This window comes from Platalea leucorodia (genome assembly GCF_965183815.1).
Source record: "Platalea leucorodia genome assembly, chromosome: 4".
NCBI lineage: Eukaryota > Metazoa > Chordata > Aves > Pelecaniformes > Threskiornithidae > Platalea > Platalea leucorodia.
Genome location: NC_138826.1, coordinates 120,581,584 through 120,594,323, shown reverse-complemented (window position 1 = coordinate 120,594,323; position 12,740 = coordinate 120,581,584). Strand labels below are relative to the sequence as shown.

The following is a 12,740-nucleotide window of genomic DNA, read 5'->3' as shown; positions in this document are numbered from 1 at the left end:
AGTTAGCCCTGGCCAGGTAGCTGCATCTTTCTAACATGACTGGGAAACACATTGCTTCAGCCCTTGGCTAGGAGTCAGCAGTTGGGGGCTTGCAAACACATCTTTGTCCAGCTAAGCAAGCACTGCATCAGGATTCGTGCCCAGCAGCACCGCTGCAGGTCTTTCAGCCTCCTCTAGACTGGAAACCCCAAAGGTAGAGCACCCCTTCAGGCAGCCTTGGATCTGAAACACAGGAGGGACCAACGAGGTCCCTTCAGCCCCATCTTTGTGCCTCTCAATGTGCAGAGTTCAGCCCACAACCACCAACCGCCTCTGTGGCCACCAGCAGTTTCCCACCCCTGTGGTGGGGTAAGAAGCCAGATGGAGAGCCAAAAAGGTGTCCTGGGGCTGGGGTCAGATGCCTGCTCACCACCAAGTTCATGTACAGCAGCAGATATCCTCATGCCATGAAATCCAGAACGATTTAGTGCGTTTGGCAGAACTTCTTTAAAGTGTGGCTCTGGATAATTAAAAGCAGCCTGGAGCCATGTGGGTCGTCGTTCATTGCCAATTCCTGGAAGGATTGCCATTTCGCCCTTCGAAAGAGGCAGCCATGTACATATACACACATACCCATGGCTGTCTAGGCATTTCCTTGCTCAGCAGGCTGGAAACCACATATTTTTAAGGATATCATGTACTTGGATGTGCCTTACATATAGTCAGAGAGAGCAGTGCTCTGGAGTAATCTGCATCTCTTGATAGGGAGCAAGTTGGTCCAGACTCATTCACCAGGAGCTGGGACGCCAATCTGGGACTCCCCTCACCTCGTCCTGCACCTGCGTTGGTACCAGGAAGGCACAAACTGGGGGCCTCACCTTGGCAGCTCCCCACTGGTCACAGCTGCCAGTGGGGACAAGAGTTCAGGTAGCTGCGGAAAAATTCATTATTCAACCCCAAATTCAGACTGTTCACAACTGATATCAAATTCAAGGCTCCCATGATACCTCAGGTCAACCCTCCTGCATTGCATATGGCAGTCAGCCAACCTGCGTCCCAATACAGAAATGAGGTACCTCTAAAAGACACCCTAAAAATAGAGAAATTTCCCCATTTCCCTGCTGGGAAGTGCTCAGAACATCTTCTGGGTTGCTATAAGAAAGACCATATGCAATGGAAACGTCCCATGGACAAGACTATTTTGAACTCCTCTGTGATCTTTTATTCTGTATTTTAGCAGCCTGTGTGCATGTGGGAAGACAGAAAACTGATAGGGAGATGCCACTCAGACCTCTAAGAGTCCCCTACCACAGCCTGGGTGGGAAGATTTGGAAATGAGTCAATGCCATTTCTATGCCAAAAGACTCTCGGGGATGTTACCCAAATGTATCAACTGTCTCGTGGTCTCCCCTCATCCCAGACACTTGTCAGCAGTTCTCCATTTCATCTAATATTGCTTACATGTATTCAAATTAAACACAGATTGTAGGGCGGGGGTACGCTCTGGGTGGGTTTCTGGGAGGAAAACAAAAGTGCTGTAAATCACTATTAAAACAACCCAGAAGTGATGTACACTTTCTATCATGTTATTAGGCTAATGGAGCAACAACTCTTCTAACAAAGGGCAGGGCAAGAAACTGAGTGTAAAACAAGATTTCCAAACCTCTAGATATTGGACCTTACTTTCATTTATTTCAAGGTCTTTTTGCCCTGCCCTTGCCACATAGCAGGGTTTTGAACTGAGAATATTTTCTCTTTCCCTAGTGCCTTAGGACCAGAGAAGGGAGGATCCTTTACGCCACTCATGCCACAAGCAAACACAAAAGGCCAGTACATGGGAATTAAAGAAAACTGTCTTAACCAAGCCAGGCTGCTGCTTGCTCTTTTCCAGACCAGTCCTTCCCCTAGAACTCCTGGTTCTGGACTCCACGATGGGCGTTTTCCAGTCCTGTGATTCCTCTCCCAGCACTCAGAGCAGAGAGGGAACTCCTCAAGAGAAGTGCTTAACCTTTAAAAGAGAAAAACAAAACTGCTTTTTCATTTTATCTCAGTGGATACCGTGGATGAAATTTCAGCTGAAATCCATTGCAGTTATCAGCTATTTTTTCTAGTCGCCAGGCTTTGCATGATTCATGTAGCGGAGTCACCTTCAGCATCATCGATGTCCATCTCAGCCTCAGCAAGGAAGAGCCTTTCATCCAAGGCAGCTCGGGCTCTCTCCAGAGATGCCACAGGCATCTCCAGCAGGATATTTAGCCATGATACTATTTAATCACTGTCCAGACTCAAAATCAGGGTGGTTAGAAAAATTATGGGGACTTCCTCAACTTTCCTTCTTCTTTTCCCCTCTCCGGGGGCACATTGCCCACATTGCACATTGATCAATACAGGTCCCCATGGCAAACGTCACGTGAGCAAGCCCTTCTCTGGTAGCCCAAAGAGCTTTTGTGTAAGAGGCTATTTCTCTGTGATTTAAGCCCTCGTGGTCCTGTGAAGTGTTGCTGAATGAGACCCGCTACCGTCCGCCTGGGTGAGAGCATCAGGGAAGAGACAGGCTGCAGCCATCGCTGAGAAATGTGCTGCTGCCCACAGATGCGTTCAGGGAATGATCTGACCCAGTGGCTCCCAGTTCATGCACACGGCCGTTGCTAAAATACAAATAGCTCTGAAACTATTTCCTCTACTTCCGCAGAGGAAGAATGCCATTTAATTTAATTTTTGCTTTGCTTAGTAATGGCAAGGCCATTTATGCAATTACATTGCTTTTCTTATCCGGTTTCCTTTTCAGCTGCTCCAAAGCCTTGCAGGTGTCCGAATCAGGTCATCAGGTTGTTACAGCAGCCAAAGTGCCACCGGAGAAGAGGACCCAGGCCCAAAGATGCTAAGCAGATATTTGTAGACTGCCCTGCTAACCCGCTAATTACCTTGCTTTTTATTTGGGACACTGACTACTCTCATAAAAGCTTATTATTACCCAGATAAATCTCTGGAGGCCTCAGAAGGCAAGTTGGTTCATCTAAATCAATTGAAGTAACAGCATGGTTGTGGCTCTGATGCTTGAGAGAAGAGGCAATGCAGGGAGAGAGGCTTAATAAAAGATATAATCTCCCCCTGCAATCTTGCCAAGCTTAATTGAAGTTATTGGACTCCTTAATTACCGTGTGTTTTATCACAGTGCTGGTGCTCTCACAGTTGCTCATGATCGGTTTGACACGCTGCTGTTAATTCCCTCGTTATGATGCACACGGGGACGTTTTGAAACTCTCCTGCATTAAAAAAAGGGGAGGAAGGTGCCCTGTAAAAGAAGCACCGTGTGGGCCCAGGTCGCGAGCACCTCCGCAGCTCACAGCAAGCTGGATTGGAGGCCAAAAGACCACATTTCCCTACCAACCTGTTGACAAAACCAGGAGTTAAAACCCCTCTGATTAATAAATAACAACAAGCACTGTCAGACACCTCTGTAGACCTTATTATCACCAGACCTCGAGTCACTTCGGTGTAATCTCTCATCTGCAGACAAGGCAACAAGCTCTTATTTAGGAGATCACACCACCCTGAAGAAGGTCAAGTCAGGAGGAGAAATTACAGCCTCTGGATTTGCAGTAAAATGGTCAAACTCTGCAGGGGAGCAAGATTTCAGTCCCAACCCGCTGCATCACCCCCAGGCTTAGCAGCAGGCACTGCGAGAGGGGGGAAACTGCAGCGATGATTCCCACCTCCCAGCTTGAGCATGCAGAAATCAACCCCTTGAGTGTAGAAAAGTGTCATTTAGCACGTAGCCATAAGAAAAATTCGTCATGAGAAAGAGGCACCGGCGCATACAGTTGCTCTCTGGGCCTCCAGGATTTTCCCGTCGCCCTCTCCATCCCTGGAGGAGGATGCTGGCTGCAGCGCCGAACGCTCATCCCCATCTCCCAAAAAAAAGTCTGACCTCCTCAGACTCCTTTTGAGCAAGAAAAGGTTGCAAGGCTGCTCCCTAAAAGCATCAGTAATGAAACACCAGCTGCACCAGAGAATAACTGGGTGGCACACAGGCGTCTGTGAGCAATTTTAGGGGCACTGAGGGAAGCAGAGGGTAAAGGAAAAGAGGGGTCTGGGGTAGTTGCCCGAGGCAGGGGTGACCCGGAGGCTGCACGCCGGCCGGCGCAGGACAGCCTGGCATGCCTGCAGGACAGCCTGGCTTGCCTGCATAGGAGGCACTTTGCAAACTCTTTGATACGTCTGCGGGTCTTCCCTCAGGGAGTCAACATGAGACTTGGGTAAAAACATGGAGCTTTTAAGGATTTTAATTAGGTTTTTATTACTTCTTAATTGTTCCTTTGTATAATAAAAGCACCTTATTAAAAGAAACTGCTGTGACTGCAAGATAGGCAAATACTGCATTTCTCCCAGGGGCAGAGGGTGGGAAGAATTGACTAAAACTGTAACTCCGAAGTGGAAAAAGGAGCGTTCCTGTGTTATTATCTCCACCAACATCAGCTCTGGGGCTGGGCCAAGCCTGGGACCCAGGTACCTGCAACATGCTGCAAGAAGGGGCCCCTTGCTCTGCAAGAAGTTGCAGCCACTTGTTACAGACCCAGCTCCAACCCCAAGCCTGGTGGGAACTCAGGGTTTTAGCAACAACCTTGCAGAAACCACCACGACAGCAAGCTGGCATAAAGCAGGAGGTCTGCAAACATCACTAAGGGGCTGGGAGAAAAGTCAGGATGGAGCCCAATTAATTATTGCCTCTGCAAACCTGGAAGCCAAAATGCAAGTGCCTAAAGAAACGCCAGCCGGAGCTACCGTTGCTCGCCAGAGTGGCCAGAACAAGCACCTGAGTGAATTTATGAGGCTGTGGGGTTATTGGAAACTATGGAAAGCAGCATCTGGCGCTCAGCCCAGACGGCAAGGGGCTTAAAAACACAGCTGGAATTAGCTTCCAGCGACAGCAGCAGGCCCAAGATGAGGAATGTATTATCCCCAATGAGATGTGCCTTGGGTCTGGCCTTCTTTCACCATGCACCATGGGGCTTTCCGAAAATTGTTTTCCCGCAACAGAAAAGGCAGGCTGTGCATCCCAGTGCATCGAGAAGTTCCTGCACATCTCTTTGCTCTCTTTGGCATCATCAGACACATTTGCAGTGAGGCGGAGAAGGAGCTGCCAGGGTTTTCCTCATTTCACCCATTGGGACAGCCCAGACGAAGGCTGCCTGCATGCCAGGAGGACAGCAGAGCCAAGAGGGCGAGCAGGAGGACAGCATGCCAGCCGTCACCTTCGGGTCCCCCGTTCCGCAGCCAGCTCAGGCACACCCCACAGAAGGGACCTCTCGCTGGGAGCAGCATTACATGGGGCAAAAGACGTTTACCCATCACAGGGGCTCTGTCACCTTCTGGCTGAGCACCCCAGAGCTACAAATACTAATTACTCCTTGCAACTGCACATTTCCAGCGCCGAATTCTCCCTTGAAACATCCACCCCAGAAATATATCAAGAGTAGGGCACAGAGCCATAAGCAAATACAGAGATTCAAAAGTCTTTTGGCGTACAGGATCCAGCTGTAAATAGGAGATTTCATTGCTCCTTTATTCCAAACCTACTTGGGCACACTGCTTTTTGAGAGAGCCGCTTTTTGAGATGTCCCTGCACACAGCTGTCCCAAGACGCGGAGGCAGAACCTCAGCTACTAACTCCTGGCACCAGACCTTCGCCCCAGCTGCCGTCTGCTCTGAGGATCTCAGCATCTCCATCTCTTCCCTCTGACTGCACAAAACATCCATGATGGATTTTAACTAGCAATTTATGTCAGTACGCAGCAGCTAGTGAGACCCCTCAGCGTGAGCCTCATCAGAAGACCCTTTTCTCTCTGTCTAGGTTCTTTACAGCTTGACACCATTGCGGATGTCCCCGGGCTCCCTAAGAGCCTCTTTTCCAAAAAGCTTCAAGAATAATGCTCTGAGTAATGCTCACTTTCCGTGCCGCGAAGCCAGCACACAGGTTTCGCCTCAGGAGCCAGCATGGGGCAGCTCAACTGAGCGCATTTGGAAATGAAAATTGTTCACACTGTGATGGGATGCGAGCAGGCACGGTGGGAATTGGGAAAGTCACCATCGGATGTGACAAGGTAAAGAGAGGAGCAAAACACTAAAGAGGGCTGCAGCCTGGACATGGGCACCTGCATTGGGAAGAGCTGGGAAAAAAATTCCTAATACCACGGCAGCCAGAAACACCATCCCCTTCCCAGGCTGGGGCACGCAGGCGCCGGGAGCTGGCGCTCGGCTGGGCAAACACAGATGCAGAAGCTGAATGGGAGCACAGTCAGCCCAAACTATTTTTATCGGGTGCAGAGGAAGCTTTTACTTTTCATTACGAAGGGGAGACAAAGTGTCCGTCAGTTGTGCTGAATTTATTTACTCGACGGGTGGGTGTTGAAGTATGTAAAGCCCCCAGCCCCAGTCTGTGCGACCAGCAGCTCTAATCCCCCCCTAATCTGCTCACAGCTGCATGGGGTCAGAGAGCGCAACAGCTGAAATGCACTTTTGATACATATGCTTTCGGTTGCCCCAGCTTACCCTGGGGGTTTCTGCCTCATGATTTCCATTAGAGCTAACCGGTGAGATTCACTGCTGGCATAAACGAGCACCAACCCATCAAGATCCCCTACATTTAGCCCAGCGCAGCTAAACTAACAGTGCAGAGGCATCACAAGCAGACACTGGCAGTTGGATCTGGTGGTTCCCCAATGCCACTTTGCTCCCCCAGAGCAAAATGTGTGGATTTGGCAGCGGCAGTCCCTTTACTTGCCAAATACGTTGCTTGGGGCACTGGGGAGCCTGCGGGCTGGCGGGGAGGAGGCAGGGCTGGGACCAGGGCTCTACACCTCCCCCTTCTTGCCCAGCCAGGGCTACGGCTCTGCGATCTAATTGTAAGATAATTAATTTTCTCTTAAATATCAATTCCCATTGCTATCCCCAAATATACATTTGAACATCACCATTCTCCACTCCCTCCCCAAAATATCAGCAGTGGGAAAACGCTCACTCACCGGGCATCCCAGCAGCTCAAACTTTGCACGCTGGCGGTCGGCCAGCTGGTGAAGGGAAAGGCCTCGGCCAGCTACCGAGCTCCCTCCATCCATCTCCCAAACAAGCCACTAGTGCATCTGCTGCTGTACATAAACATCGTGCCTTGGATGAATCCACAGAAGACGCAAGCGATGACACGTGTCCTGTCCATCCTGACCTAAAGAGACACTTAAAACGTTCTTGGCTACCAGTGGAAACCACTAGCCTCATAAAACAAGGGTTGGCACTAAAACAGCTCTCCAAGTTCCACTTTCGCAAATGTATACGCACATCCAGAACACGCATGCACACAACTGCAGGTTGCTCCTCGCTGCCAAGGAAGTATTTATTAAAATCCTGCATTTATTACACACACTACAGCCCCATAAAGGGGCTCAGAAGCCACTAACAACGGGCATCGTTGGACTTTCCGTACTAAAGATGTACTTTCTTAAGGGAGGATTGCCTAGCAGGTGAACTACTTGCTGTGGCCTCGCTTGAGAGGAGAAAGAGGCATTTCATTCAGCTTGTTCAGAAGTAGGTGCCCTCATTGCTCAGACGAACCGCGCTCTCAAGAGTCTATTTTTCCCCTGCTGCTACACAGACAGCTCAGGGTGATCAGTTCAGAAGTAGATGTTTATGCTGTTGTGTGGAGTTGGGTAAGAATAATCCCTTACAGGCTGTCGTGGTCCAGGCACTGTTCTCGCTACATGAGATGAACGCAGAAGTAAAAAAGCAAAGCTCTGAACATTTCAGCTGAAGTATGGGGTCTAGAGACAGCAAACCCAGGAATGACCTGGGTGGAGTAGGACAGGATCGCAAGCAATACTGGTTTCCAACCTATTGCTCATGAACAGGTTGATACCAAAGGTTGATACCAAGGTTTGCTCAGGTCCACGGGAAGCTAAAGAGCTAACGCAGAGGTCAGCTTTGACAACAGAGTTCAACATCTCCCCACCAGTGTGTTACTTTGCCAGTGATACCACCAAAGGACCAGGAAAATCAGGGACCTGCTGCTCTGCATTCATATATAGATGTTTGCAAATGACATGGGAATGCCTGTGCCCGCTTAGAAAACAAGCGCTGGAGAGCAAATAAATCCCTTACCCGGTTGTCCTCTTGAATCTCCCAGTCACTGGAGAAGCTCAACACATGCTGCGCCTGCGAGCAGTTAGAAAACTGGAAAAGGCTGGCAAACATCCTTCTGTTCTCCTGGGTGTCCGGGAAAATCGCCTCCTGGAAGTTGACTCCGTGCGGCAGGAGGATGTAGTTCTCGTCCATTCTGAAACACAGATTGCACGGGCGGCCCGCTGTGAGGCTGAACGCTGCCTTCTCTCCCGCAGAAGCCACCCATCAGACTTCAGCCTGGCTCAACAAGTGCCACCACAGTTGCACAGACAGACTTTTAGCCGGCACGTGGCTCTCAGCTCTCCTGCAACTTAGTTGCCAAGATGGTAATTTCCACCACGGAGGACTGGACCAGGTGGCAGCAGTAAGGACCTAACAGGCTCAGGTGGCAGCAGTAAGGACCCAACAGGCTCCTGCCACCCTGCAGGCATCAATGAACCCCCAGGAATGAGGTAAATCTGTGTTTTGGCCCACGGTTCCCACTGAACTACCATCTCTTTGCCCTTGACCCTGGAGTTTAAGTACTTCTTCAAACAGTCAATAAATAACTTGCGTAAAACGTGTTTAAAGATATTGCTACAGACTAAGCACTAGACAGCATCAAACTGTGTTTCGTTACGCACCCAGTGCAAGAATATACCAAGTATTTCAAAACAAGCCAGTGAGTAGTATTTTGCAAACGCTCTTGGATTGAAAGGTCACGGCGATGGCTCTGTTCCCACATTGTGGTTTATTTTCTTATTCTTTCAATGAGCCCAAAGTCAGGATCTGCCTGGGACTCGGGAGAGCTGAGAGAAAGCTATCGGGTGAGTATTTGGGGATGGCTTTTAAACTCCCATGCCAAATTTCGTCGAACGGGCGCTGGCCCCTCTCCAGCACCGTGACCGCCCCGCCGTAAAAACAAAAGCAGCACCCAGGAGCTACTCAACAGCAGCTCCCCGTACAGCCGCCCGGCAATGCTGCAATATTATGGGTTTGGGGTGGTTTTTTTTTCCCCCCGATGAATTTGTGGGTGGATGGAGCCAGCCCTCCCGGGCAGGAGCGGGCGCGCATCCCCCGGCCCGCGGAGCTGCCCCGGAGCCGGGATAGCGACCCTCCCCATCCCGGGGACCCCCCTTCTCCCGGGACTCACCGGAGGAAGAAGAAATAAGCGTAGCCCTGCATGACGGTGTGCGAGTGGCAGGAGAAGTAGCCGAGGCCGGTGAGGTTGAGGCGGGAGCCGGCGGGCACCTCCAGCATGCTGCCCCACGCCTGGTCGCACAGCAGCTCGATCTCGGCCGAATAAAAGAGCCCCCCCGCTCCCTGCTGGGGGCCGGCGGGGGGACCCCTCTGCCAGGGCAGGTAGTTGTAGGCTCCGTAGGGGTCGGGGTGCAGCGCCAGCACCTTCGCGTAGACGATGATCGCCGCCAGCTCGGCTCGGCAGCCCTCGCTCAGCGGTCGCCACTCGGCTGGCAACTGGCAACCCCCCCCGCCGCCCGCTCGCCCCCCCAGCCCCAGCCCCAAGCCCAGCAGCAGCAGCGGCAGCAGCCGCGGCGGAGGCGGCATCGCGGGCGGCTCCGGGGCCGGGCCGGGGCCGCGGCGGGCGGGCAGGGGAGGGGGGCGAGGGGGGTCGGAGGTGGAGAAGAGGGGGGACACGGAGACCCGGCCCGGAGCCGCTGCGGGCTGCCCCGGAGGCTGCGGGGGACGGGGGGGCTGGGGGAGAGGTGAGAAAGGGCCGGGGGGGAGAAGGAGATGCGGGGGGGGGGGGGGGGGGGCAAGGGGGCAGGGGTGGGGGGGAAGGTGGAGGGTGGCAGGAGGCAGGTAGCCAAAGGGCTGAGATCTAAGCAGGCAGGGGTGCAGAGGGGCAGGGGGTGCAGAGGGGCAGGGGGTGCAGAGGGGCAGAGATGCGAGGAGCAGAGATGCAAAGGGGAGGGATGGGAAAAGGCAGAGATGGGAAGGGGGCAGAGAGGCAAAGGGGAGGGATGTAAATGAGAGAGGTGCAAAGGGGGAGGTGAAAAGGGAGGGATACAAAGGGGAGGGATGCAAAGGCAGAGTTGCAACGAGGAGGAATGCAAAGGGAAGAGGTGGACAGGACAACCACTGCAAAGAGGCAAGATGTAAGAGAGCAGAGATGCCAAGGGCAAACACACCTCGGGCTGGGGGCAGCTGCTGCCGGGCACCCCCTGGCCCCCGGGCGGGCACTGGCGGCACCCGGGGCCCTGGGAGGCGGAGGGGTGGCTCGTAGGGCGCTGGAAGTGCGAGGGTCCCAGTGGAGCAGGGGGCTGTGCACAGCTCCTGCTGGGAAAGAAGAGCTTGGGAAACCGAAGATGCGTGTGTGGGGAAGCTTGTAACCCTGGTCAGCCACTTCTCCCACTTCTGATGAAGATGGAGAAAAACTTGCAAGTGGAGGAGAGCAGCTCTTCCTAGCAGCCTGCAACTGTTTTTCAAAATGCATCTGGTGAGCAAGGTAAAAATAAAAAGCCAGCTCTCGATATATTTTTGTTTCCCACTGTTTCCTCCTAGAACTGGCTGAGGCAGCTTTGGGCTTCTCCAGCTTTTTGGCAGATGGCTCAGGGACTGACCCTCTCCCCGCATACAAACTGCTGTGGAGCTTCTCCCGAGGATCCCCGGGGGCCCCGCACCACTCACAGCCCGAAATAGCCTCGTTCTATTTCAGTATTCTCTTTTTCCCACATCTGATCTCACTGGGGATAACAGAGTCAGGAATGGGCATGGGACCCTTAAAAACTTTTGTTAGAATATGAACATCACAGAGACATGGTCCCACTTAAATCTCTCTCTAACTGTGATGGTTACTGAAAGTCTGACAGCATGTCCTGGCTGGTTCTTTTAATCTCATCCTCTGTCTGTCTGTCTGTCTGTCTGTCTCCATCTGCCTCCCCAGTCCTCTACAAGGACTAGGAGCTCTTGGGAGCAGAAGGTGCCTTTTTCTTCCATGTTCATGCTGTGCCCGGTGCTTGGGGGTCCTCATGCATGACTGGTGTTCGAAATAATGTGCAAAATAATGAATCCTCAGTTAAATAATGCTGAGCCAAGTTCATGACAGTGAGACAAGACTTCTTCTGTGACAAGTGTCTCCCCCTGGAATAGTTTCATCAGACTCAGCTGTGTGCAGAAAATGGGCTGAAGACTTTAACAAAGGTAATATTCATATTTCATGATGGCATGGTCCCACAATGTATTTCAGCATAGCTTTATGCAAGAACAGCAAAGTTGGTTCTTGCTAAAACAGAAACAGACTTTAATTTTTTTTTTTCCCCTAACAAAAACTCCAGAATGACAGATAGAGCTTTTCTAACTTTTTTCTTTTATAATCTGTTTCTTGAAGATCAACAAACTGCTTCACAACTTTGAGGAAAAAAGCTTAAAGAACAATCCTGAGAAGAATTTTTTGAAGAAAATATCCTCAAGAAATCGGGAAATCCCAACAGACCAACAAGCTCAATATTTTTTACTGTTAACCATCAGGAAAAACTGCTTTTACTTTGGAAACTGAAGGGACTAAACTGTGGTAGAGAAGGTTTCAGAGCCTCATTCAGTCCTTTTTAGATACATAAATAAGAACTAAGGAGGAAAACAAAGAATTGAGGCTGTTGTTGACTTCAGACAAGGCTGGGGCAATCCTGGAGGCATTTTGCACAATCCAGTGTACATGGAGGCCTTGGTACGAACCTCATAGACAGGTTTCTATTGAGAAACAGTGCTTCAAGACATAGGTGAAGACATGGGGGTCATGTGAAGAAGGAGAGAAGTGCTGCAAGCGACAGGAGGGATGTTCAGCCCATCCAAGGTGGTCTCTCCATGGTCTCTCCATGGTCCCTCCAAGTGGTACGACTGGCATCAGAGCCTGGCAGCTTCAGCAACATGAATGTCGTGTTGGGGGTGGGCAGCAACATACAGGTATGTTATTACTCTAGCACGCTGCTGAGGAGGTAGAGCCCCAAGAAGCTGATGAGACGTTTGTAACCATAGGTTGGTTGATTTTGTCCTGGGAACCAAATTCTTAGCCTGTGTGAAACGCAATTGCTATTTCTTCTGTGTATACATACAAGATTGATACCTTCTGGGTAGAAGAGCCTCATATTTAAGGTTCATCTCTGTTTACTGTGTGTTGCAAGTGAGTAATGGTCAACTGTCCTCAAACCACTTTGGAAATATCTAATCTAAGCTGTGATCTGTTCTGCTATTCCTCACATTTCAATTAGCCACCACATAGCAGCTGGGAAAGACGACAAGGTGAGAAAGGGAGGGACGCGGGCAGCTCATACCCAAAATATGGATGTGTCTTTCCTTAATGCTACCATTAGTAGTCTAAATTAAACTGCTTATATTTGGCGACAGTGTTTGAATCAGTGAGTCATCTCAGAAAACACAACAGCATTTGCTGGCGTACACTGGCTCTGGGTGATGCTCCCCAACTCTCTTTTTGGTGGTGATTACCCGAGTGTGGAAGCAATTAATTAATGTTCTTTGGAATTTCTCTATCATCCTGCAGAGTGGTTGTGTCAGTGTTTTGAGGATACAGCAGGAGTCCATGGAGCTGACTTCAGAGCTGAATGAGCTGAAAGGAGGTCTTGGCCATAACTGCA

The 12,740-nt window shown here is 50.8% G+C and overlaps 1 protein-coding gene across 1 annotated transcript in view; it reads right to left on the bottom strand.

Moving 5' to 3' along the window:
• CCDC3 (coiled-coil domain containing 3) overlaps positions 1-9,696 on the bottom strand; it is a gene marked incomplete at both ends in the record, with an annotated part of 41,010 nt that extends 31,314 nt beyond the window's left edge. Inside the window, 2 exons of the mRNA XM_082308120.1 lie at positions 8,131-8,305; positions 9,284-9,696. Of these exons, the coding sequence (XP_082164246.1) occupies positions 8,131-8,305; positions 9,284-9,696 (588 nt within the window). The remainder of the gene's footprint in view (positions 1-8,130; positions 8,306-9,283) is intronic.
• Positions 9,697-12,740: the final 3,044 nt, after the last annotated feature.